The 26,199-nt window shown below is 53.2% G+C and overlaps 1 protein-coding gene across 3 annotated transcripts; it reads left to right on the top strand.

Moving 5' to 3' along the window:
- The first annotated feature begins 4,355 nt into the window (after positions 1 to 4,355).
- IPO13 (importin 13) lies at positions 4,356 to 25,249 on the top strand. 3 transcript variants are annotated; one of them, XM_032430790.1, is made up of 20 exons: positions 4,356 to 5,156; positions 6,916 to 7,652; positions 13,248 to 13,388; positions 13,508 to 13,649; positions 13,758 to 13,924; positions 14,133 to 14,253; positions 14,339 to 14,486; positions 14,906 to 15,087; positions 15,168 to 15,194; positions 15,375 to 15,521; positions 15,700 to 15,843; positions 17,141 to 17,221; positions 18,028 to 18,165; positions 18,345 to 18,441; positions 21,378 to 21,430; positions 23,649 to 23,715; positions 23,805 to 23,863; positions 24,017 to 24,106; positions 24,402 to 24,583; positions 24,675 to 25,249. In XM_032430790.1, exons 1-20 carry the CDS (start codon positions 5,073 to 5,075, stop codon positions 24,769 to 24,771), a joined length of 2,904 nt encoding a protein of 967 aa, XP_032286681.1. In that variant the 5' UTR covers positions 4,356 to 5,072; the 3' UTR covers positions 24,772 to 25,249. The 3 variants fall into 3 exon arrangements, with proteins under 3 accessions (XP_032286681.1, XP_032286691.1, XP_032286699.1); XM_032430800.1 differs by having other exon boundaries at positions 15,375 to 15,509; positions 24,675 to 25,248; XM_032430808.1 differs by lacking the exons at positions 21,378 to 21,430; positions 24,017 to 24,106; positions 24,402 to 24,583; positions 24,675 to 25,249.
- Positions 25,250 to 26,199: the final 950 nt, after the last annotated feature.

Below are 26,199 nucleotides of genomic sequence, written 5' to 3'. Positions count from 1 at the left end.
GCCCTGGGGGCGCGGAATCGGAGGAGACACACTGCAGTCGCATCGCCCACGCGGGCCTGTACTCACTCGTGGGAGCCGGACCCCTATTTATTACTCCTAAGTTATTTATTTACTTCCGTGGTTTGTCAGAGCCTTTCCTGGGCAGTGGGGCTGGATGGGTAACAGCAGCTGGATGGGGATCATGCGCTGGCCATCCCACTCACTTCAGGCTGACTCCACAATCACAGGCCTGGCCTGGATTGTCCATTGCTTCCCAGCAGCTCTGGGACATGGCGGGGGGGGGGGGGGGGACACAGGCAGAGTGGGTGGCACAGGTGTGCTCTCCAGTCCCGACAGGCCAGCTCACAGCCCCCTGCACCGTCCCCAGCACTTGGGACCCGGAATTACGGGTGGAGAGAACCCTACCCTTGTCACGTCAGACATTCTGGGGGCCTCACTTACTGTGTAACGACACAGAGAACCACACATTGCCCCATCCCACGGTCACTCATCTGTGTCCTACCCGCCAGGGCCTGACAGGTGCATACACTCCCTCTGCTTGTAGACAATCCAGCACGGGGACCTCACTGCCCACAATCCATGAGGCAACCCAGGGCAAAAGAGCATCTGAAAAGGCTGCAGGTGGGCAAGAAGGCGCAGCTGGTTTCGGGGGAATGAAGCAGAGAGCATCAAGGGAATAAAAGGGCAGGAAAGGACTGAGGGCCCCCCAGAGGGACCTGCATTTTGAATGATGAACAAGGATATTCATTTATTCATTCAACAAATATTTACTAATCACCTATTATATGTCAGACAGTAGGTAGACACCAGACGTACAGAAGTGAAAGGAACATGACCCCTGCCCTGAAGCTTAACTCAGGAGTGACAGACAATAAATAATTATGGAAGTTCAATTTGACAGTATGAAAAAGGGCAAGAAGCTAAGAGGTACACACCTGCATTGGGAAGGAAGGAGAGGTTAGTGCTGACCCTGGCCTTCCGCAGTGTCCCCGAGTCATCTCTCAAAAGTCAGTGCAATCCCTCTGAGCTTTCCTGCATGTCCCTGGGAAACCCTGTTTCCTGGGTCCTATGAATTTGTCCAATATGATGTTCTTCTTTGGAAATAAGATGAGGGCCTGCGTTTGGAAAGGATGCCCAGTCTGAGGAACCATGGGGTGTCCAGAGGGGCTGTCGGGAGGAAGGGATATGCTGGTCTGGAGCTGAGGAGGGAGGGCCGGCCTGGAGATGGATTTGGCAGCTGTGAGCACAAGGGCAGCAGCTGCAGCCCGGGGTGCATGAGAGCACCACGGGAGTGAGGCGGCCGAGGGTGGGGCCCCTCGGCATCTGCCACTGCTAACCAAACTTCCTTCCGAACTGTCTAAGTGCCTGGCTGCTTTGGCACAGGTGCCCCCCTTCGCCCGGGCTGGAGTGAGGAGCAGGCAAAAGTGAGGGCCGTGAGCATTCTGGGTCAAGGAGGAGAAACAGGCCTCTGCTTCCACTCTTCCGTGTTCGCTGCCCCAGTTCTAGATGCTCCCCAAACTCTGGTGCTCTCACACTGCCTTCAAACACCCCTTTGCCCCCTCTCTCTGCCTCCAAGCTGATTGAGGACCCTCAGTCTCCAGCCCTTCCCAGCCCCACCGGAAGAAAATGGCACCAGTGCCATACAGTTTGCAGATGCTTCACGGAGGCCTGGGCCCCGGCCCTGGTTGAGGATGAAGGGGGACATCCCGTCAAGCAGGGTCACTGGGCCCAGGGAGACCCTACTGGAAAGACTTGAAAACCTGGCCTAGCCCCCAAGCCCTCCAGGCCCTGCCCTTCAGTGGTCATCTCTGCTCTCAGAGCCACTTAAAGGAGACAACAGACTGAAGCCGCCTCTGACAATGCTCTCAGCAGGAGAGCCAGGTCGGAACCCAAGCCAGAGGTGCTGGCCCTCAACAGTCCTGATTGCGGGGCCTTGAGCAAGCAGGGTCCCTCCAACTCAAGGCTGCATTTTGGGCCCCAGAGAGACTGTGCCCAACATCTCACAAAGTCCCAGATGAAACAGTACCTTCTCTAAGAAGAACACAGTCCCACAAGAACCCAAATCCCTCTTTAAAAAAAAAAAAATAATAATAAAGCCACTTTCCCCCAAAGGAACAAGCTCCAGAGCTGCAGTTCTCTGCCCACAACTTAGCAGGGGTCACTGTCACATAAACTCACCAGGCAGAGCACTTTCCACCCGGGAGCCACAGGTGGTTCTGGTATCTCCAGTCTTTTTTTTTCTTTCTTTTTCTTTTTTAGATTTTATTTGTTTATTTGACAGAGAGATAGACAGCACAAGCAGGGGGAGCGGCAGGCAGAGGGAGAGGGAGAAGCAGGCTCCCCACCCAGCAGGGAGCCCGACGTGGGGTTCCATCCCAGGATTCTGAGATCATGACCCAAGCTGAAGGCAGATGTTTAACTGACTGAGCCACCCAGGCACCCCTGTTATCTCCATTCTTGACCGTAGTCTTTGTTTCACATTTGCAAAACTACATTGCCTGTTTGAGTGGTCTTCCCAGAACCAAGGTATGGTCTCCTCTAAAGGGCTTTCAAGTCACCACCTCTTGTAAGATGGAAAACTATAGGCAGCTTTGAAATGGCAGTTTTTCCAGCTTCAGGGAGTACCCAAAACTTCCCTCGACATTTGGTTCATCCGGGAACTGAGGTGTGGGGTTCCATGTGCACTTGCCAATGATTTTCCTCTCTCTTGTCCAGGGATGGTCCTATTTCCCCTGGGACAGAGTGTATGTGCACTGGCTGACTCACTGAGGTCTCATCCAGGAAAGGAGAGGCTGTGTAGAAAGCTGAGGATCAGAGAAAAGATCTAGGAGCGTCTGCACCATGTGAGGTCACCTTTTTTGTTCACAGGAGTGGTTCTTAAACTGTTTGGGGGTTGTAGAGTCCTTAGGGAATCTGATGAAAACCAGAGGTTCTCTCCCTGCACCCCCAAATGATGAAAAGACCACTCCTTCAATTTATCCTACATCCTACAGATAGGTTTTTGTAAAATGCAAGTCCAATCATCACTGCCCACTTGAAACCCCACTTAAGATTTGTTGAACAACTAGATTCCCACTAGATTTTTGCTTCCGAGCTAATCGAACCCCCCTCCTCACCCATTTCTCTCTATTCTTCAAGCCCAGACCAAGTTTCTCCTCCTCAGGGAAGCCTACACTCACATTCTTCAGCCTTAGCAGCTATTGCCAATGTCAGCTTCCTCCACCGAATACAAGTACAGAGGTCCTCCTTTCCCTTTTGATTATTTTTTCCCCTGCTGGGATAGCTGGCAAGAGTTAATAAAAGATTGGGGTGCCTGGCTGGCTCAGTCAGAAGAGCATGAGACTCTGGATCTCAGGGTTGTGAGTTTGGGCCCCATGATGGGTGTAGAGATTACTTCAATAAATAAACTTTAGAAATAAGAGTTAATATAAGGGCAAGTGGAAGTGTAAGGGGTAGGGGCTGCTGGGGTCTGCGGCGGACCAGATCTGTGGCTGGTCTCTGCTACACTAGCTGTGTGTCCCTGGACAAGAAAAGCTCAACCTTCCTCAACCTCTGTTTCCTCATCTGAAAATGTGACTAAAAAACCCACCTCAGAGTTGTCCAGAGAATCGGACCAAGGTAGGCAAAGTACTGCTTGTTCCTGGCACTTAAATGTGAGCTATTCTTATTCTAATTACTCATAAAGAGAAGTTACTTCCAAGCACCTTAGGAAGTTCTCCGAGTACTGTCCATGGTATGTGGTTCCTGGTTGCTCACTGGGCATTCCGGAGAGCCGTCCTTTTTTATTCCTGGGGCGCGCCAAGCTCCCTTTCTTCTTTGGGCGGTGCTGATGCCTTCTGCCCAGACCGCCCCCTTCCTGGGCCCCAGGAGGCGCCGGCAGCGCGGCACCAGACTGACCTGTTTCTCCCCGCCAACCCCCAACACACACCTTATCCTCTAGCCGGCATCCCAGCTCCAACCACCGGCCCCTTCGGTCACATCGTCCTAGGGAGCTGCTCATCAGCGCCTCCCGCGGGTCTGACCCTGTCGCCGACAGTAGGTCTGGGGCCGGCGGGGCTCCCCGGGTCCCCAGCCCACGTGCTCCCGACCTCTACCGCAAGGCGCCACCCTCCTGCTAGGAGCAATGTGGACTACGTTTCCCAGGGTACACAGCGGCGGGGCCTTGGCTCAGCGGGGGCCTCGAGCGGCGCGCCGCTCCGTCGCCTGCTCGGGGGCGCGCGGGCCGGCGCGGGGACAGGACCAGGGACCCGGAATGAGTTTCTGCGCAGTTCCGCTGGGCCGTGCCGGGCTGTGCCGGGCCGGGCCGGGCCAGGGCAGGCGCGGGGGGAGGGCGGCGCCTGAGTCGGCCGTGCCGGAACAGGCGCTGGGGGCAGCCCGCGCCTCGCTGAGGTCCCCGCCCCGTCCCGGCCGGGCCGGCTCGCCTGTCAGTCACTGGGGCGGCGGCAGCGGCGGTAGCGGGGCCGGAGCCGGGCGGTGAGAAGAGCGCGGGCCAGGCCGAGCGGAGGGGACCTGCCACAGCCCCTCAACTCTACGGACTCTTCGCCCCAGACTCGCGAAGCTGCACCCCTGCGCCTTGTCGGACACCTCCGTAACCCGCGAAGGGCTCTCTCCCTCGTCACCCCCCACCCCGTGACCTCCTCGTAGGACCGGAGAGCTCACTCAGACGAGGTTGTTGTGGGTACAGGCCATCGACCCTGTGACCTCTCACGGGCCAGGGGCTCGGTTTCCCCCACAGGCCTGCCTTCCCTATGACTCCTTCCTCATAGATTCTGGGGACAGAGCCGTAACCTACCACCAGGACCCCCGCCTGCGAACTCTTCACTGACGGCTCCCTCCTCGGAGTCCCCCTCAGTTGACCTCCCCTTAAGAGCACCCCTTTTGGCCTCTGGCAAGCCCCCCATCCCCGACCGAGGTGGGGAGGCCTCGGCAGCCATGCCCGCCCTGGGCCCCCTGTCACCGCACCGCTTCCTGGGCACCCAAGCCGGGGTCTAGCAGGGGGCCAGCAGCCAAGGGGCTGGGGCTGGGGCAGGAGACAGGTCAGGGTCCACCTCCCTGCTAGGGAGGGAGCAAAGATGGAGCGGCGGGAGGAACAGCCGGGGGCTGCAGGGGCTGGAGCAGCACCAGCCTTGGACTTCACTGTGGAGAACGTGGAGAAGGTACGAGGGCCCTGGGGTGGGCAGTCCAGTGACAGTGCAGAAGTTCTGGGGACTGACACTAATGCCAGAGCCCAGGCTTGGGCTGAGTGCCCGCTGGGATGGTGTCCCCAGAGCACCTGGCATTTGCTGTCTCTCTGGGCAGGCGTGGACAGCAATGTAGTGGTGTCCTAATGGGCTATTTCTGGCTTTCCTTAGACATGGGTTCTCTGTGGATACTCTGGGGCCTTGGGATGGTCCCTCCAGAGTGCTGATGGCCTAGACCTACAGCCAGACTGGCTATTCTCCAGCTCCATGGGAACTGCATGAGCAGTGCAGTAAGAAACCAGGAACCGAGGAGACCTACAGCTCAGTCCTCAGGAACCATACAGATGCTGAGCCATCCTGGACCTGTTTTGTGACCCAGGGGCTCAGAAAATAACCTGAAACTAAAACAGTCTGGGTTGTTTTCACTCTTTCTTGGAGAAGGGTCCTTCTTACATTGGATGGAGGCCAGACCAGTCCTGGGCAGGCAGGAAGGGCTGGCCCCCTTTGTTTTGTGCTGGGTCCAAGGGGTTCAGTCATCCTGGCAGCCTCAGGGTCCTTTCCCTGCTCTCCTGCCCACGCAGCTTCCTACCATGGCCTTCCCAGGCTTTCCCACTGCCCAGGCCATCTTTTTTGAACTGCTTCTCTGGTTCTTTTCTGTGTTCTGCCCCAGAGGCCTGGGATGCAGAAATGCCTCCCCGCTGGGATGAATGGGGAGATAGGGCTACCTTGCTGGAAAGCAAGGAATGGTTGCAGATATTCACTTGTTATTCTTGCGCCCTTTTTGCCATACCAAATGCTAAGAATGCAACCCTTCTGCTTCTTTTCTTTGCCTGCCTCAGCATCCTTGAGGGGCCAAACAAGGGACAGTAGCTAGAACTTGCTGTCAGAAGTACAGATTGGGCTAAGCCTACTTGAATGGAGCCTGCTTAGGAGGTCAGAGTCCTGACCTGACTGTTCCACCCCCTGGGGCTGGGCACTGTTGGCATGGTGGCGCGCTCTTCCATGTGCTACCAGGGAGACAAACCACTGTTTTCTTACTGTGTGAAGTCCCTATGGAATTGGGACCCTGGGGATTTGGCTAGTTGAGAGCTCCAGACAAGGCATTTGCCAGGGCTGCCAGCCAAGACTTTTTGACCAGCTTTTTGGACCCTCGTGTGTGCTCTCTGAGGGGTGTTCTCACCCTCCCCTCCAGTAAGTCTCTGGCCTACGGCTGCCTGGCAAAGTCTTAGTCCTGCTCAGATTTCTCACTGGCTTTGGTGCCAGCATCTGGAGTGACCTAGGGATGATCCTGGGAAAGCTGAATAGAACTCTTGGAGTTGATGGGAGCAGTGGTGCCTGGGAGGGTCAAGGCCCCTCAGGCTGTTCCATGTTCTTCTCAGGCTTAGCTTCATCCCTGTGGAGCCATTCCTTCAACCTGGGCCTTGTCCTTTACCTCAAGTGCCTCCCTTTGGGGAACTCAGCCTCCTCTTTTTCTGCTTTCCTGTGGAGGTTCACTCTCTGAACCCATAATGTTTTGCTATAAGGAGAAGAGAATATGGTAGAGCATGGGCACAGTTCAGGCTCTCAAGATATCAGTAGGACTCGGGCCCAGGAAACACTGTAGAGCCCTGGGCTCTTCCTGCTCAGCCCCTCAGTCAGAGAGAGCAGACTTGCAGGACCAAGTCATGCCCTCTGTTCTGGGCTCTGGCAGGATCCAGAGTGCCCAGCAGCTGCTCAGTCCTGTGCTGTCCTGCAGGCGCTGCACCAGCTCTACTACGATCCCAACATTGAGAACAAGAACCTGGCTCAGAAGTGGCTGATGCAGGCTCAGGTCTCCCCACAGGCCTGGCACTTCAGCTGGCAGCTACTGCAGCCCGACAAGGTGCCTGAGATCCAGTACTTTGGGGCCAGTGCCCTGCACATCAAGATCTCTCGCTACTGGAGTGACATACCCACTGACCAGTATGAAAGTCTAAAGGCACAGCTCTTCACCCAGATCACCCACTTTGCTAGCGGCTCCAAGATTGTGCTGACTCGGCTGTGTGTGGCCCTGGCCTCCCTGGCTCTCAGCATGATGCCTGACGCTTGGCCGTGTGCTGTGGCAGATATGGTACGGCTCTTCCAGGCTGAGGACTCACCGGTGGACGGTCAGGGCCGCTGCCTGGCCCTACTCGAGCTGCTGACAGTGCTGCCAGAGGAGTTCCAGACGAGTCGTCTGCCTCAGTATCGCAAAGGCCTGGTGCGGGCCAGCCTGGCAGTGGAGTGCGGGGCTGTCTTCCCGTTGCTCGAGCAGCTGCTACAGCAGCCCAGCTCACCCAGCTGTGTGCGTCAGAAGGTGCTCAAGTGCTTTTCCAGCTGGGTGCAGCTGGAGGTGCCACTGCAGGACTGTGAGGCGCTCATTCAGGCCGCCTTTGCTGCGCTGCAGGACTCGGAGCTCTTCGACAGCAGTGTGGAGGCCATTGTCAATGCCATCTCGCAGCCTGATGCCCAGAGGTGAGCTGGTGCCCACCTTCCCAGAGAAGGACAGCTTGCCTGGCCATCCGTCCATCCATCCCTCCATCCATCCATTCAGTAAACACTGTTTGAGTGCCTACTGATACATGGTCCGATGCTGGAGATACACAAGGAAGCAAACAAGACGTGGTCCTTATGGTTCAGAGAGGGAGACAGACCACTAACCATCCGACGAATTATTCATTACAATATTTGACTCTTTCTTCTCTTTCTCTCCACCAATCAGTCGCCAAGTCCTGACTGTTCTGCTCTTGACCATATTGCAAATCTATTTTTTCCATCTCCACTGCCGCCACCCTAGTCCAAGCTGTCATCATCTCTCTCCCCAAATTACTGCAGAGCTTTTTCACCAGTCCCTTGGTTTTTACTCTTGTACCTTTTATTGCACACCCAGCAGCCAGAGTGATCTTTTGAAAATGAGGATCCAGTTTGTCCTTTCTGCTCAGAACCCTTCAGTGGCTTTTTACAGTTCTTAGGATGAAGTTCAGAATCCTTAATGTGATTCACAAAGGTGCTGCACAGTATGGCTAATCTCCAGCCTCTTCTCATGCCATTGTCCTTTCTTCACTCTCACACAATCTTTTCAGTTCCTTGACTGTCCCATGTTTCTTCTAGCCTCTGAACCATCACATGTACTTGGCACATCATCTCTACCTCAGCTGAAACTTCACTTTCTTAGGAAAGCCATCAGTGATTCTTAAGACTAAGTGGTCTTCTCAGTTATTTTATCTCAGAGCTCCTAGGGATTTTCCTTCTTAGCCTGTAATACAGTTTCATTGTAAATTAACTTAGGTCTCCCCATTGGTCTCTCAGCTCCGTGAGGACAGGCACTCTGTCATTTTATTTTGTCACACTGTGCCTGGCAGCATTTGGTAGCATTCAGTATTTTTTGAACAGATGAGAAGTAGGAGTTGCCTGAGTGGTGAGAGGTGGGAGTGGGGTGGGGAAGGTCAGGGGAGGAGTGAGTGTTCCAGGTTTCAGAACTAAAGCAAGGGCAAAGGGCCACAGGGCCTGTGGTGGGCAGCACCATAGTACCTACAAGGACCTGAAAGAAGGTGAGTGTAGTGAGCTGTTGGTGCAGCATATGTTTGTTGAGCACCTGTTTGTATCTTGGGCCCTGTGCTGAGCAGCAGGTGCACAAAGATGAATAGGTTGACTTCAGCAAGCCAGGAGCTCAGCCTAATAGACACACGAAAGGGCAAGTATGGTCAATGAGATAAATGCTATAATGGAGAAAGCGGGGGGCTGTGAGAGCCCACAGGAGGCATTTAACCCCATCTTAGGGTTGTGGAAGGCTTCCCAGAGGAGGTGTGCTTTAAAGACCCTGAGCAAGGAAAAGGTGTTGAGGGAGCCTGGTGAGTGGTGGTGATTAAACAGCAGGGTTTAAGGGCCAGTTGTGGAAGGTCTGGGCCCAGATCATGCAAGACCTTGTCAGCCAGGCTTAAAATTTTGGTCTTCATCCTGAGGAGGATGTAAAGATATTAAAAGATTTCAAGCAGAGAAAATGGCATAATGAAATTTTTAGTATAAGTTGGATTGGCCAGGACAAGACTGGAGACACTAACACTTCAGAGATAGGGCTTTTAGGGCACCTGAGTGGCTCAGTCGGTTAAGTGTCTGACTCCTGATCTCAGCTCAGGTCTTGATCTCAGGGTTGTGAGTTCAAGCCCCAAGTTGGGCTCCACACTGGGCATGGAGCCTACTTAAAAAAAAGAAAAAAAAGAATGAAAGATGGGGCTTTAGAAACCCTTAGCAGAGTTGGAGGGGAAAACATTGAAAGAGATAGCATCAGAGAGTGGTTAATGGCTCCAGCCTTGACATTAGTCACATCTGAGTTTGAATCCCAGATGGTCTGCTCGCTAGATCTGAGACCTTGGGTAAGTCATTTTTAAGCCTCAGTTTCCTCATCAGTAAAATGGGTGTGATCATATCGACCTCACAGAGTTGTAAAGGCTTAAATAGGATAATGTGCACAGGGCCCCTGGTACTCTATAAAGAATATTTTGGTATAAGGATCAAAGAAGAGAAGGTCTGTGAAGGGTTTTGCATGGTTCCTGTACACCCCATAAACAGTACTTGCTAGAATTTGGTATTGTTACTGCATTGGTAGTTAGTCTATCTTTCCCATGGTTTCCCAGGCTTTCCAACTCAAGGTGGGTACCAAGTCCCAGGTCTAACCTTCCTCGGCAGCCTGAAGCTCAAGTGCCGGCTGGGCTCGGACAGTTGGTGGCTAAGGGGAATTGCCTGGGGCCACTGCATGGGTGATGTGGGGTGTCCTTGGATACACCCAGGTTTACCCGCCCAGCCAGTCTCGAGGGCTTTGGCAGGTAATTGATGTTTCTTCTCCTCTGAACGAATGAGCGAAGAAGGAGCCAGTTAGGGAACCCACAGCCTCCTGAGCGCCCATTGGCTGCAGCCCCCATGGTTGCTTAGCAACTCTCCCCATTTTCTCAGCTCTCCTCCCGGAGCTCTAATTGCAGGTCTGGGCTGAGCTCAGTGTGAGTGGCAGCCAGCAAGTCCCAGCAGCCCTGCCCCGGCAGCTTGAGCTGACCAATGGAACTAGGCCTCTTGAACCCAGTCTCAGCCATGGCCTTAAAGATATCCTCTCTCTCTCCCTCCCCCAAATCTACAAACCTCTGGAAGCCTCAGACCTGCTCTTCTGTCCACTCACAGTTTTCAGGAATAGGTGCCCAGGTGGTAGGAAATCTAGGGTTTCCCCTATTGGTGGGCTGCACCCAGCCTGGTGTCAGAGTTTGGGCCTTGCTCTGTTTAGTCTAGTCTCCTAGACTTCGGCTTGAGAAAGTCACCTGTGGTTTTGACTCTTGGGTCATCTGGCCACTGTCTTCCCCAAGTGTCCTGATGTTGGCTCTCCCCTTGGCTGAGCTTGCACTCAGGTCCCCTCTTTCCCACTCTTCCAGAAGCTGCTACTGCTTGCTTGGCTCTCTCTCCCTTGATTTTGTTTTTCCTGAAATATGTTTTTAATCCTGGAAAAGCTTTTCATTGGGGGCTGGAGGAAGAGAGAAGGTGAATTAGACACGTTCTTGGGGACTCCCATCAGTTGGAATTTGAGATATGGACTGAGATTTGCATAGGTCCTTTGGAGAAATTCAGGTTGGGCCCTGAAAGAGCAGTCCTGCAGCAGTAGAAGTGGCTGCCCCAGCCTGGCATTTGTCTCTAAGTTGCTATATGATCTTGAGTAATACTCTGAGCCCTTCTGGACCATATTATCCATGATTGAGCCTATTATGCAACTTAAATATGACAGATCAAGAACTCAGTGAAGGGGCGCCTGGGTGGCTCAGTCGTTAGGTGTCTGCCTTCGGCTCAGGTCATGATCCCAGGGTCCTGGGATCGAGCCCCGCATCGGGCTCCCTGCTCCACGGGAAGCCTGCTTCTCCCTCTTCCGCTCCCCCTGCTTGTGTTACCTCTCTTGCTGTGTCTCTCTCTGTCAAATAAATAAATAAAATCTTAAAAAAAAAAAAAAAAAAAAAGAACTCAGTGAAGATTGAGTACCTGCTGTGTACATGAACTTTGGCAGGTGTGAGAGAGCCTTGGTAGGGATGCTTTGGGAATAGAGCACTACCTCCTGCCCCCATCTCAGCTGCTAGGGAGCTTGCAGGCCAGGGCTTTGGCCCTGCCCCTGCTCTTTGTGCCAGAGTCTGGCCTGAAGGTGCCCATTGTCTGGTGGTGCAGCCTGTGTCAGGGTCGTGAGACTGAAGCTATCTCAGCTGTCTCCAGGCAGCACCCTCTAGGGCTGTCTCTGGGTTGGGGGTATCCTTGCATGGACACCTTGTCCCACCAGAATGGGGATTTGGAGAAAGCCAACATCCTGGGCTGGTTGCCTCTTGTTGTTTTCATCCTACCTCTGAGGTTATGAGGTTACCTGCCTGCCTAGCAGCCTGCTTAGGGCAAATGCAGATAGAAGTCCTCTGGCCCATCAGTCCCCCTGCCTCTCCATAGATTGCTCTGGTGACACTATGATTGGTAGCAGAGGGGTCTCAAGCATCTGATCCCCCCAGTACCCCTGCTGAGAGTATCACTTCCTCTGATTAGTCTGATCTCCACGGAGCAGGCTGCTGGGGAGGGGTCCAGTGAGTGGAGCTAGTGTTCTCTGTCTCCTTTGTATACTGTGCTTCCCCTGTTCCCCCTTTAAGATCATTGTGCCTCAGGACTTTGACTTGGACCCTATTTTCTCTCATTCAGTGCTTTCTTCCTGGGCAATGCTCATCTACTCCCATAGCTTCAATTACCAGTTGTTTGCCCATGACTGTCTCTTGCTCTAACTTCTCCCTTGGGCTTCAGGTTTTCATATCCAACTCTCTGGACACTTCTGTTTGCAGATCTCACCAGGTACCTCTGATTCAACATGCCTAACGCTGAACTTATCACCTTCTGGCCTCCCATTAAATTTATTGCTCTCCCCCTCCACCCACTCCTCCTGACCTCAGTAAATAGCTCCACCATCTACTTAATTGTTCCGCCGGTAACCTGGGAGTTGTCCTTAACCCTTCCCCATTGTTGTATCCAGTCAGTTATCAAGTCCTGACCATTTTGCCTCTTAGCTGTCTCAGGGTTCATCGTCTACTGCTCTCCCTTCATACTGCCCCCAGAGTACATAGGAGTTTGGATTTGGTGATAGGGAGTGGAGTGGACAGTGGGGATTGACGCTCTCGGGGCCTCCTGAAGTCTTCATCAGGGCTCCTGAGCCTGTATTAACTCCTCTGTTTCCTATCTTTGTTCAGTCTCTCTTAACACTGTCTATATTAGTTTCCTAGAGGGGCCATAATAAAGTACCACACACTGGGTAGCTTTAAACAACAGAAATTTATTATCTCACTGTTGCAGAGGCTAGAAGTCCAAAGTCAAGGTGTTGGCTTCCTCTAAAAACCTGTAGGAGAATCCTTCCTCACCTCCTCCTAGCTTCTGGTGGTTTGCTGGCAGTCTTGTTCCTTGGCTTGCAGGATACACCCAGCATGACTCCAATCTTTGCCTTTGTCATCACATGTCATTCTCCCTGTAAGTCTGTCTTCATGTGGTTGTCTTCTTATAAGGAGACCTGTTGTATTGTATTAGAGCTCCCCCCTACTCTATGACCTCATCTGCAATGACCCTGTTTCCAAATAAGATTACATTCTGAGGTATTAGAGGTTAAGACTTCAGCATATCTTTTGCGGGGAGGATACAATTCAGCCCGTTACAGTCTGCCCTCTAGCCCCCCAACATTTATGTCCTTCCCACATGCAAAATACGTGTATCTCATTTCGACTTCCCGAGAAGTCTTAACCCATGCCAGCGTCAACTGTAAGTCTAATTAGAGGACATAATTCAACCCATTCAACACTGACCTTCTCATACTTCCTTCCCAGAGTTCTCCTGGTGGTAGGTCCCTGACCTCAGATTTTTCCCAACGTGGGCAGCGTCAAAGCTACCATGTAGGCCCTGACCTCTTTTTTGCTTTGGGTTTAATGTGGGGAGGGGGCTTTGCTGGAAGACAGAGAGAATGTCTCTTTCTCTCAAAGCTGGTGGGGGCTGGGCAGACAGCTCTGATGGGTCTCCTTAACCTCATGCCTCCAGGTATGTGAACACACTCCTGAAACTCATCCCGCTGGTGCTGGGACTGCAAGATCAACTGCGACAGGCAGTGCAGAATGGGGACATGGAGACCTCCCATGGCATCTGTCGAATTGCTGTGGCCCTGGGCGAGAACCACTCCCGGTGAGCAGTGGGGCAGCTGGGGGTGGGGGTGGGGGGGATAGCAGGGCCCTCTAAGAGGTGGAGTTATGAAGCCCTGTTGGGGTAAGTGGAATGACCTTACTATACGTCTTCCTTCCAAGGGCCTTGCTGGACCAAGTGGAGCACTGGCAGAGTTTCCTGGCCCTTGTCAACATGATAATGTTCTGTACTGGCATCCCTGGCCACTACCCTGTCAACGAGACCACCAGTTCCCTGACCCTCACCTTCTGGTACACGCTGCAGGTGTGTCTCTGGGACCTCTTGTTGGATTGAGCTGTAATGATAGAAGGTAGATCATGGGCTTCTGGGCCTGGTGCCTAGGTGGCTAACTTCCTTCCCTGGCTGTCTCAGGATGACATTCTGTCCTTCGAGGCAGAGAAGCAGGCTGTGTACCAGCAGGTGTACCGGCCAGTCTACTTCCAGCTGGTGGATGTGCTTCTGCACAAGGCCCAGTTCCCTTCTGACGAGGAATACGGATTCTGGTCCTCAGATGAGAAGGAGCAGTTCCGGATTTACAGGTGATGGCAGCAGGCCAGTCCTACCTCTGAATAGAGTCCTGAACTAATGAAGACAGTAAGGGGAGGAACCCAAGGCCAGGCTTCCTGAATCCTGGGGCTCCTTTCTCTATTCTCTAGACCCTTTTGCAGGGTTGTGAGGAACTGGGGTGGGCTCCTGGGCTTGAGGGCAGGATCCCGGCAGCGTATAAGGTCTTCCTCTGCTTCTTAGGGTGGACATCTCAGATACGCTCATGTATGTGTACGAGATGCTGGGGGCTGAGCTGCTCAGCAACCTCTATGACAAGCTGGGCCGCTTGCTCACCAGCTCAGAGGAGCCCTACTCCTGGCAGGTATCTCCCAAGCCTGATTCCCTCTGCCCTCCCAGAACTGTCATACCCTCCTCCTCAGCCAAGCCAGTGGCATCTCTTTCCTCAGCACACAGAGGCCCTGCTCTACGGCTTCCAGTCCATTGCAGAGACCATCGACGTCAACTATTCTGATGTGGTGCCTGGCCTCATTGGCCTCATTCCACGGATCAGCATCAGCAACGTGCAGCTGGCAGATACTGTCATGTTCACCATCGGTGAGACCTGGCACACACCCATGACCACACTTCCAGAGCCACAGGCACCTTCCCCAGCCACAGTCAGCCTGCTGGTTCCTGTCCAAAATGGGAGAGACACATATGCCCACACACACAATCAGCATTGCAGCCAGCTGACTGTCCTGGCACATCTAGGGGTCCTTCCTACAATGTTCTGAGCTGCAATTCAGTAAGGCTAGTTTGCTGTCAATGGAACAGCAGTGCTAGGCCTCTTCTGAGTAACTCCTTCCTGCTTCTCAGCTATAAGCCTCCTGTTTGAGCATGTGCATGCATATTTCCCTGTTCAGTACTAGGGCTGTAACTTGATCCTGCCAGAAGTTCTGCCTACTTTACAGGGACATGGTACAAAGCCAGCCTGGCCTGCCTCAAATATCCTCCCCTCTTCCTTCTTACCCCAGGAGCTCTGTCTGAATGGCTGGCTGACCACCCTGTCATGATCAACAGTGTTCTGCCCCTCGTACTGCATGCCCTAGGCAATCCTGAGCTCTCTGTCTCTTCTGTGTCCACCCTCAAGAAAATCTGCCGAGAATGCAAGTATGACCTGCCACCCTATGCTGCTAACATCGTGGCTGTCTCCCAGGTATGCGGGGGCCTAGGTGGGGCTGGGTCTCAGGGCACATTGCACTCCACTGATCCCGTATTCCTTCTGTTTATCTCCAGGATGTATTGATGAAACAGATCCACAAGGTGAGCCCAGAAGTTTCTAGGGGTCCTTGGGGATATTGTGGAAATCTACGGAAATCCTCTTCTGCCTTTTCCTACCCCTTGTCTTTTATTCTCTGTTCTTGGAACCTACCCCAAGAGGTTCATTCTTCCTACCCACGACCAGATGTGTCCAGGATTGACTCTCCATGTTCTGCCCCACAGACGAGCCAGTGCATGTGGCTGATGCAGGCACTGGGCTTCCTGCTGTCAGCCCTGCAGGTGGAGGAGATCCTTAAGAATCTGCACTCACTTATCTCGCCCTATATCCAGCAGCTGGAGAAGCTAGCAGAGGAGATAGTGAGTGCCCTGGTGTGTGTGTGTGTGTGTGTGTGTGTGTGTGTGTGTGTGTGGCCAGAGGGCAGGGGTGGGTTTCCCTTTGTGTTGACTGTGGCTGCTGGGGGTTGGGGTTAGAGTTGGCAGTCAGGGCTGGGGTCAGGGGCCAAGATGGGGCTGGGAGATCCAGAGCTTGGTTTGATTCTCTCCATAGCCTAATCCTTCCAACAAGCTGGCCATTGTCCACATCTTGGGGCTTCTCTCTAACCTCTTCACCACGCTGGATGTCAGTCATCATGAGGATGATCATGAAGGCCCTGAGCTCCGGAAGCTGCCAGTGCCGCAGGGACCCAACCCCGTGGGTGATGTTGCCATTGTGCCCACCCCCCCCAACACACACTCTGTGGGAATGTCATTGTTTCTCCCCAAGTTCATGGGTAATATTGTCATTGTTCCCTTGGCCCTGTGGGGCATGATGCATTTGGTCCTCTGACCCTGTGAATGACCTTATCATTGCCCTTCACTCTATAGGGAGTGATGTCATTGTCTCATCCAACCCTGTGGGTGATGTTGTCTTTGTCCCCAGCCCAACCGGGGTGATGTCATTGTGGTTCCTCTGCCCCATGGGGGACACTGGCATTATCCTTCAACCTCCAAAGTGATGTAATTATGGGCCCCTGTTTAACCCCCAACTTCTACTTCACTATTCACTGTCCCCTGTGGGCACTGGGGATACTTACATGCTCTACATGTAATAGTTCTTGCCTTTGAGTTGCTCCCAGTCTAGAGGAAATCCATGTAAACAGATTGTCACAAAGCAGTGTGACAAATACTGTGGTAAGCTTAGGCACAGGGGGTGGGGGTGACCACTTACAAGCTGTTTGATCTGGGGCCAGCCTCAGCTTCCCATTGAAAACTATGGATGTCAGACTACCTGGCTTGCACATCTCATAGAACTGTGCTGCATAGCATATGTGGTCTTGAGTGAAAGTACTTTGCATACTATAAAGTTCTGTATAAATGTGAGAGACTTCTTGGATCATTGTTCCCAGGGTTTCTCCTGGAGAAAAGGAGGCCACAGTATCCCGGCTCCTTTCCTCAATTCCTCACCTTAGTTTCAGGTGCCCTTTTGGCTCTAGACCAAACTTGGGTCAACGTCCTTCAATAGAGCCCCTTCTCCTTCCATGGTAGTCATTGGCCTGCCTTCCCTCACCTCCCAGGACCTCAGTTTGCTCTCTGTTCCTCCATAAGCTGCCATATATGTGCATCCCTTGGGGCTTTCTACCCTAGGCCTGTTTGTGTGACACAGCGTCTCTACTTCTTCAGGGGCTAACCCATAGGCTTTTGGCGCTAAAAGGATTTTCCTGTGCAGAAATGGATAGGGAGTGATTTTTTTAAAGGTTACAAAGTTTTGGTAATTTTCTGAAGCCCTCCTAATGTCCTTGCTTTGCACTTTGAGGCTTCCTCTAAAATGATCCTTAAAATTCAGGATATCCTCTTTCATTCACTCCTTCCCCCAAGGTCCCATCCATTGAGTCCTCAATGTCTAGTCTGGGGTAATAGTTTTGAACTTCTGGCCTGCTTTGTATTACCATGTCCATCTTGGGTGGGTGAGAGTGGTGGTGGGGGCACCTCACTTCTTCCTGTGTCTTCAGGTGGTTGTGGTGTTGCAGCAGGTCTTCCAGCTTATCCAGAAGGTGCTGAGCAAATGGCTGAATGATGCCCAGGTGGTGGAGGTGAGCCTCAGTCCTTGCTCCCTACCCCCACGGTGACTTTGCTTAGATATGGAGCAGGAGGAAGGTGTTGCTGCCCATCTCGGCTTGCAATGGTCTGGAGGAAATAAAGGAGGTGACTCTTGCCCGACAGGTACAAGGAATCTTTTGGAAAGACATTCAGAACTTCCCAATGTCACAAAAAGTGCTTGACCAAAGAACTACAATGTTGGGGCTGAGTGACAGTCAGGGGTCCACTTTGTAATCAGAGACCTGCCTTCCTGCCTTTGGTCCCTTTTCAATTCAGGATTTTCTTGCTATTGCTGCTCTGTGAGAGGAAATGGTGCAGATGTAAGTAGCAAGACTTGAGTTGCGAAGTTCCATCCTGTGGCCCTCTGAGAAGGGCCTTTTTGCATCCCGCCTTTCAGGGTGAGGGTCAGACTTGTTTACCTTCCTTGACTTGCAGGGCCAGGCCAGGCTTATAGGTAAAGGTCCCTCCTAAGGCCTCCTCTGTGCAGGGCCTCAGTTCTGTTCCAGCTGATTGTGACCCACTAACCTTAGGGCCCCTTTGCTTTCTGCCTTTTTTCTTTTTTTGAATTGAAATATATTTGATATTTAACATTGTATAAATTTAAGGTGTTCAGCATGCAGATTTGATACATTTCTATGTTCTAATGTGATTGCCATTGTATGATAATTAGCACCCCTATCACATCACATAATTATAATTTCTTTTTAGTGGTTGGAATAATTAAGATCTAGTCTCCTGGCAAGTTTGATGATCATAATACTGTTGTCTATTTCATGGGCCCCTTTGCTTCCTTCCCAAGGCGGTGTGCGCTATCTTTGAGAAGTCCGTTAAGACCCTGCTGGATGACTTTGCCCCCATGGTGCCACAGCTGTGTGAGATGCTGGGTCGGATGTACAGCACCATCCCCCAGGCCTCTGCTCTTGACCTCACTCGACAGGTGGGCCTTCTGATTGAGGCAGCAGTGTTCTAGATTTCATCTGACCCAGGGATGGGGTGGGTGGGTAGAGTGGGGTGAATGGCTGCCCTGGCAGGGGTTCTGACCTGCATTTCAGGGATGCTGGCTAGTTCTTTGTGAGACAGGGCCTCAACTGACCAGCATTCCCTGCTTTGTTGTAGCTGGTCCACATCTTTGCTCATGAACCTGCCCACTTTCCCCCAATCGAGGCCCTCTTCCTGCTCGTCACCTCCGTGACACTCACTCTCTTCCAGCAAGGTAGGTCCTGACCAGGGTCTCTGCTGCTGCCGCCACTGCCACTGCCTCTGCTTCCCCGACTGGGGAGCCCAAGCTGCCCACTCTGTTCTCCTCTGTCCCCTGAGTTGCACATGGGACTTGATGGGAAACTTACGGGATCAAGCACAGCACAATTGTCACCCTACAAATAGCTGACACCTTAGGTTGAAGTGGATAAGAGAGTGAATGATGTCTTCTGCTGGCCTGCTGGGCTCAGGGCCAGTCTTGATGTGGGGGAAGGTGGGGCCAGAGCTCTGAGGGACTTGGGGCACTAGGCTGGCTCCTTTTCTTTGGGATATAATGAAAAGGGGAAAGAGCATGGGCTTTGGAGTCAGATAGACCTAGATTCTAAGCTCATCACCACCAACTAGTTGTGTGACCTTGGGCAAGTCACTTACCTTTGTGGAGCCTTCGTTTCCATGTCTGTGAAATGGAGATTTCATGTACTTGATAGGATTGTTATAGGTATAAAAGTAGTGTCTTTTGGTCCCCTGGCTTGGGGTTTTTTGCACATGAAGTACTGAGGGAGTGCTGGTTCCTTTCCCTGCGTTCTAGGCCGAAACCCTTTGGCTGTGGCCCCAGCGCTCTATTCTCTGTGGCCCTCTGCCTGAGAGAGCTGGGAGCAGGGGTCTCCAGGCTTCCCCCGCTGTCTAACCCAGGCTTCTAACTTGGAAAAGAGACGGCGCTGCTCACCACCCTCATGAGTCTTGCCTGGATTTGTGGGTCGCAGGTTGGGGGCTCACCAGGGGTTTCAGCTGGAGCCAGAGCGCTCTCGGCCTATGTCCTCAGTGTGTGGTCCCATGATGCTGGCCTCTGCTCTAGTGGGCCGTGGGTAGGTGCACAGTGGCCAGAAACTTGAGCCAGAAACCGGGTGTGGCCACCACTCCCACTCCTCATATCCAGTCGGGGGTAAGTCTGGGTGGTCCTGGCTCCTGATTATCCTGCAGTCTGCCTACCTCTCCCCTTCCTCCATGACCACACCTCAGTGTGGGGTGTCTGGATCACCTCAACAGTCCTCTAACTGCTTTCCCTGACATCCGCCCTTCTCCCAGGCCGTTCCTGCACCCTGCAGTTGTAATGTTCTTTAGGAAACACACATCTGAGTATTTTCCCTCCCTGGCTGGAAACCCTTTCATTGTTCTCCATTGCCTCAGGTTCTCATCCCACTCCCACCCACATGATGCAGCTCCTGCATGCTCCTCAGTGTCTTCTCCTGCAGCGTCCCCGAGATACCAGCAGTCCAGCCACACTGACTTCTCCCTTCCTGTGTCCCATTTGATCCTCTGACTGGAATGCCCTGTGCCCTTTACTGGGTGAGCTCTCACTCCTCTGTGCCTTACCCATGCATCAGTCCTCAGAAGCTTCTCTGGGGCAGAATTGGGTGTTTCTGACTTTGTGCTGAAACTGCATCACGTACACACTGCTGACACAGCACCAGTCCTACTCAGTAATCAGCTTTCGTGTGTTTGTCTCTCTCCCTAGACTAAGCCCCTCGAGGGCAGGGTTGAGTCTCTTCTCTCTGCCTGCTCAGTGCCCAGAACAAGGCCAGCATAGAGCAGGTATCAGACGCTGTTGAAGAGAGGAGGGTGAGGTCTTCCTGCCCTCGGAACCTTTCTTCCTCACCGTCTGGGGCCCACCGCTAGCAGGGTGGCTGCCGAATGTCGAACGTGCTGTCCGCAGGGGGACCCAGGCATGGGGCACACTGGGCCTCACTTTCCAGGACTTGAGTGACTCGGGACTCAGATGTGCAGGAGATGGGCTTTCTCGGTGGCTCCTCATAGCCTGCAGAGGGAGGCAGGGAAGAGATCATTATCTCCTTTACAGTTGGGGAAACTGGGCATCTGTGGCTTGCACAAGATCACACAGCTCCTTAGTGGTGTTTCAGACAGACGTTTGTGCAGCGCCTCCTTCCTCCCCAACGTGGAGCAGCCCAAGCAGGAGCTCCAGACACACGCCTTGTCCTTGCCACAGGCGGCAAGAGCACTGGAGGCAGAATAATGTCCAACGGCAATCATATTTGTTGGCCTTGTTGGTTGTCTTGCAGGTCAGGATGGCCCCCTTACCTGTTATGCTGTCCCAGTCTTGCCATTCCTTTCTCAGCCTCGGCCCTCCCACTGCACCATGGGGTGACATGTGGACTGGTTTCCCTCTTCCTTTGTGTGTCCAGATGGTGGGAGCTGGTCTTCAGCCCTGAGCCTGGCTCTCTGCTGAGTTGGTGTCCATGTGGTGGAGGGACTTTGCTGGGTGGGGCTCTCATTTTGGGCCTCATGGTACAGTTTCTTCCCCCAGACCCTGCCGGTGGCTTGCCAGCCATGCCCACAGCATATTGGGCTCTGCCCTAGCCAAGGAGGAGTCCTCTGGTTTAAGTGGACCCAAGAGATTCCTTTCCTTGGCCAGACCCAGAGCCCTAAGGCCACAGAAGTGAGAGGGCACCTGCTCAGGCCCTGATGCCCTCTCCTTTCCGGGGCCTTCAGCCAGGCGTCCTGACCTCCCACCAGCCCTGCCTTCCTCTTTGATGGCTAATACTGGGGAGGTATGTGCTAGGAGGCAGTGTAGGGCCACCCCAGCCAACCAGAGGCCGCAGCAAGAGTGTGGGGGTTGTTTGTTCAGCTCTGTGGAGTCCAAAATTGCTCTAGCACCAAAGGATCACTTGGGGGACTGGCCTGAGGAGGAGTGGGGAGTAGGTGGAAGGCCCCTCGGGAGGGAGCTGGGGCAGGCCCGTCCTTCACTTTGCCGTCTCTTTCTGTTGGGCTTCTCCCAGTTCATGGTTTTTGTATGTTTTGTTTCTTTATCTTGCTTCCTGCTGCTCATGTGCCCCCACGCTGTCTCCCTGCAGGCTCTCAGTCCCACATAACTATATGAGGTTGAGTTGCTGTTTGTATAATTTTTTCTTAAGTTCCATCTTTATTATATTTTAGGGCCCAGGGATCATCCTGATATTGTTGATTCATTTATGCAACTCCTGGCACAGGTGTGTTTTAGTTTTATTCATTCACGTTCTGTTCTCTCTCTTTCTCTTTCTCTTATGTTGAAATTCAATTTAAGCCTATTTTTAGCTTTCTGTTGACAAATTTTTTTTCTGTTCAGTTGAATAGAGTTTCTTCATCTGTTTCCGTGGAAGTTGACAACCCAACATCCTCCTTTAGTGCCCCTTTGCCTCAACTAGCTCATTCTTCCACCCAGACCAGGGAGAGGCGATCCTGAAGGGAGGGAGCTGGGCTGGCCTGGGTGGGGGAGGGGGAGTAATTGTGCCCAGCAGCTCCTGTGCAGCTGGGGTAAAATTGGAGTTAAAGGGCCTGGGGTTCATTGTCCCCGTGCTCCTGCCGGGAACTGCCTGCCTCAGTGCCCCCAGCCTGCTCTGGAGAGGTGGCTGGGAGGAGCTCCAAAGGGAGGGGCTAAAGATGAATGTGCTGGGGTGGAGCCCCGAGTTGGGCTGTCAGATGGGTTTGCTGCTGCTGGGAGGCGGGGTGCTGGCTCCATTTTGAGACTGCGTTGGGATGTGTTTGTGTTTGGTGTATGTTTAAGTGTGTTGGACTTTATTTGTGTGTTTTGACTTTAGTTTGGTCTGGAAACAGAAATCACGTAGCTGCTCTAAGCAGTGTGTGTATTGTGTTGGGATAGATGTGTAGTTGAAGTGTGGGCGTGTGCATTGATGCATGTTGTATGTTGATGTGCATTAGGCATTGATGGGTTTTGGACAGTGATATGTGTTGGAGGTGTGTGTGTTGGGCTGTGGGAATGTGTATTTTGATGGAGGAGAATATATTGTGGTATCAGTATGTCTGTATAAGGGGATGTAGGTTGTGGAAGATACATGTGTTGAGCTGGGGGGACATGGGTTTAGTGTGGGGGTGGTTGGGAGGTTCCTGTGGGTTGGGGTAAATGATGTGTTTCTTTGCTTAATCATTCCACAAATATTTATTGAGTGCATAATACATGTTTGGTACTCTGCTAGATGCTGAGGATGTAATGGTAAGCGGAAGCAGGCACAGTTCTTACTCTCTTAGAACTTAAGTCTAGTAGAGGGGGTGGGGCGCAGGAGGAGCAGGGAATAAGGAGTGTGTTCTGGGCCTGGATGGACATGTGTGTGGGTATCTGTGAGGGTGCATCTCCGGGGGTGAGGGCACTTGCATGTGTGTTTGTGGATGGGTGTGTCGGGAGAGTACCCGTGCTGGAGGACTGGGTAGCTTGAAGGTGTCAGCATGTGGACGTGGCTGGGGGATGTGGGGAGGTTTGGGGATGTGAATATGTAGCAGGGTGTGTTGCAAATGTGGGAAAGTATGTATAAGGGATGTGATAGAGGTGTGTTTGAGGGTAAGTAGGGTGTTCCCAGAGAGGGTGCGTGTGGGGGTGTTTGCACATGAGTGAACCTGGGGGAGTGGAAGGTATGTGAGGGGCTGGGGCGTTAGGGGTCTACATGGTATGCGTTGGGGGGCTGCCAGGGAGCAGCAGTGTTTGATGACTGCTGGAGCTGTGCAGAGCATCTCCTGTGACCTGAGGATGTGCCATTTGTGTCCTGGTACCACTTGGGGTGGGCTCTCTGCCCCTTGTACTCCTTCCATTCCCCCGACATGGCAGCACTGACTCCTGGGCTGGGTGTGGCTGAGAAGGGGCCTGGACACAGGGTATCCTGGTTGAATGGTGGGGCCATGGCTCCAAGGCTCTTACCCTACTTTTCCTCTTTCTAGACTAGAGGGTGTCTGAGGAATGCAGGTGGGATGTGGGAGGAGGGCTTTTGGACTGGGCTCCACATCCAGCTGCCATCTCTTCTTCCTGCTGTCCTGTTAACAAATCCAGGGGGCTTGGACTGCCTCTGAATCAAAGCAGTCACTGCTGGCTACCTGGAGCCTGCAGGAGATCTGGCCTTGATGGAGGGGAGAATAAAAGTGTTTGCTCAGGGAGTGACCTGGGACCCAAGCTTTCTGTATTGTGACACCCCCCCAACCTCTCACACACACCAATGCATTCATGTACACATACATGTAGATAGCATCCCCTGGCTGCTCCCCTCCTGACTGACTGAACTGTGGGGTGGTTTGGGTCCCCCAGAGATGGCTGGGTGGCTGATTTTGGCAGCCGTAACCTGTGGTGTGTGAAGTTGGGGCCTGGGGTGGCAGGTGAGTGGGGGGTGAGGGGGGATGGTCCTTGGAGCTGGTTGGGGCTGGGCTTACCAGCTCCACCTCCTGCAGGCTCTGAAGCGGAAGCCAGATTTGTTCCTGTGTGAACGATTGGATGTCAAAGCTGTGTTCCACTGTGGTAAGTGGGGCCAGGTGGACAGGAGGGCCTGGGGGCCCCCTCGGGAGGATCCTTAGGCCCCATCTGATCTGCCTCTGCCTCTCCCACAGCTGTGCTGGCCCTCAAGTTCCCTGAGGCACCTACTGTCAAGGCCTCCTGTGGCTTCTTTGTGAGTCCCATGCTGAGTCCTGACCCCCCGCCACCCCTATACCCAGCCCTGCCCTGCTCAGGACTCCAGAGGGTAGGGGTGTGGTGTGCCGGTCTTGTCCCCAAGGAGAGTGGGGAAAGAGCCGAGGCTGACAGGCCTCTCCATCCTCTGTAGACAGAGCTGCTGCCTCGGTGTGGGGAAGTAGAACCTGTAGGGAAAGTGGTTCAAGAGGATGGACGTATGCTGCTCGTAGCAGTGCTGGAGGTGAGATGGAACCAGTGTTGGAGGGGGGTGGGGTGGCCCTTACCGCGGAGGCAGCTGCCCCTTCTGGGAAGCTTGAGCCTTTGGTTCCCTAAACTCTCTGACTCTGTTTCTTCATCAGTTGAATGGCTGACAGTTGTTAGGGTTGCTGTGAGGATCAGCTGGCTCTCAGAAAACAGCACTCATTTGTCATGTGCCGTTTGGCTGAGGAACTGCCCGGGAGTGGGTGGGGTGTGGCTAGGCACCCTTGCTGCAAAAAGGGCAAGGCCCTGGTGTGCTGAGAACCCATTTCCCTCAGGCCATTGGGGGCCAGGCCTCCCGCAGCCTCATGGACTGCTTTGCCGACATCCTATTTGCTCTGAACAAACACTGCTTCAGCCTCCTGAGCATGTGGATCAAGGAGGCACTGCAGCCACCTGGTTTTCCCTCTGCCCGCCTCAGCCCTGAACAGAAGGACACCTTTAGCCAGCAGATCCTTCGGTGAGCAGAGCTGGCGGGTCCTGGGCTTGGGTCCAGAGGAGGGGCCGGTGGTGGTGGTTGGTACTAACCTGATCTCCCTTCCCTTCTTCAGTGAGCGAGTGAACAAGAGGCGGGTGAAGGAGATGGTGAAGGAATTCACACTGCTGTGCCGGGGGCTACATGGCACAGATTATACAGCTGACTACTGAGGGGCGCCCCCGTCCCACCCACACCTCCTCCTCACCCCTCCCTATCCCCAAAGAGTAAACCTGGATCTTCACTGCATTGCTGTCTCGGCTACCTTTCCTCTGCCACCACCACCTAACTGGGCGAAGGCCTGGGGGAAGGGTGGGAGGATGTTTGGATCCAGGCCTTAGTAGGGAGTTGTGGGGCCAACTTCTAGCTCCTAGGGTGGAAGGGGTCCATTGTAGCCAAGCCTCCTGGGCTGGAGCCGTTCATAATACTGCCATTTCCCGTGGGTTGGAGTGAGACTGCAGTAGTATCAGCAACCTCCCCCCCCCCATTAAATTAGTCCCAGCATTCATGCATGCATACATTTATTAAATCAACAATGCTGAGTACTAGCCCCCTAGTTCTGCCTTGTTCTCTCCAAACAAAGGCTGATCTAGTCCATAGCCGCCATGTTAAGCTGGGAGAATGGGACCAGTGAGGGAAGGCTGCATGGAGGAACTTCCATTTCTTTCTTTCTTTTTTTTTTTTTTTTAAGATTTTATTTATTTATTTGTCAGAGAGAGAGAGCGCACAAGCAGTGGGAACAGCAGGCAGAGGGAGAGGCAGGCTTCCCACTGAGCAAGGAGCCTGATGCGGGACTCAATCCCGGAACCCTGGGATCATGACCTGAGCAAAGGCAGACTCTTAACTGACTGAGCCACCCAGGCGTCCCAGAACTTTCATTTCTGATGGAAATGGAAGGTTTCCTAGATAGAGGACTTGGGGCCTTTGGCTGGAAGTGAGGTGGGGCAGGATCCGGCTTGGAGGGAAGAAATGGAGAGTGATTTTAAGTCCCAGGATAAGTTTCTTATGTGGGGTTATGGAGGCCAAACTTGCACATGGTTGAGGAAAGGTATAGAAAGTGGGGCTGAGCATGTGTGGGAGGAAGCGTGGCAGCCCCCAGAGGAAGAGGAATGGAGGACCTAGAGCTGTCTTCATACCCAGAGCTCCCCACCTCTGTGGTACCTGTACTGCTGTTGATGATCAGGGCTCAGTCAGGACCAGGGACAGCTCCTGGGTGGCTGTTGCTCTTCTCCCTTAGCAAGGTTCCCTCCCTTTCTGTCTCCTCAGCCATAGCTCCACAGATGCTGCCTCTTGGACACCCCAGCCTTCTCCTCAGTAAGATCTGAAGAGCAGGGCTCAGATCTCTCCGTTTCCATTCCTGAACTTTGTGTCTCCTTGGAGGTGATAGAGCTGGTTATTCCCACGTTTGTCTCACTCCTTCCCCTGTTCTTTCCCCATCTTTGCACAAGAATGGAGGTACATCCCCGTTCATTCTCTTTTCATGCCAGCCAGCATCAGTCCCTGTTTCATATGCCATCCCAAGGCTCTTCTTCAGTCCCATTCTCACTTACTCTTGATTTCTCACTTCTCCTGAAGTATGCGGAGATGTTTCTTTTAGTCCT

Source organism: Phoca vitulina, unplaced genomic scaffold, assembly GCF_004348235.1.
Source record: "Phoca vitulina isolate PV1807 unplaced genomic scaffold, GSC_HSeal_1.0 scaffold2, whole genome shotgun sequence".
Taxonomy (NCBI): domain Eukaryota; kingdom Metazoa; phylum Chordata; class Mammalia; order Carnivora; family Phocidae; genus Phoca; species Phoca vitulina.
This window is presented reverse-complemented; position numbering and strand designations above follow the sequence as displayed.

Bases quoted from the DNA above. Each gene is read 5' to 3' on its own strand.
- IPO13 (XM_032430790.1), top strand. From the start codon at position 5,073: ATGGAGCGGCGGGAGGAACAGCCGGGGGCTGCAGGGGCTGGAGCAGCA. The intron at 14,254-14,338 runs GTATCTCCCAAG...CTCTTTCCTCAG, and splicing joins AGGAGCCCTACTCCTGGCAG to CACACAGAGGCCCTGCTCTA. The intron at 17,222-18,027 runs GTGAGCCTCAGT...TTCCTTCCCAAG, and splicing joins ATGATGCCCAGGTGGTGGAG to GCGGTGTGCGCTATCTTTGA.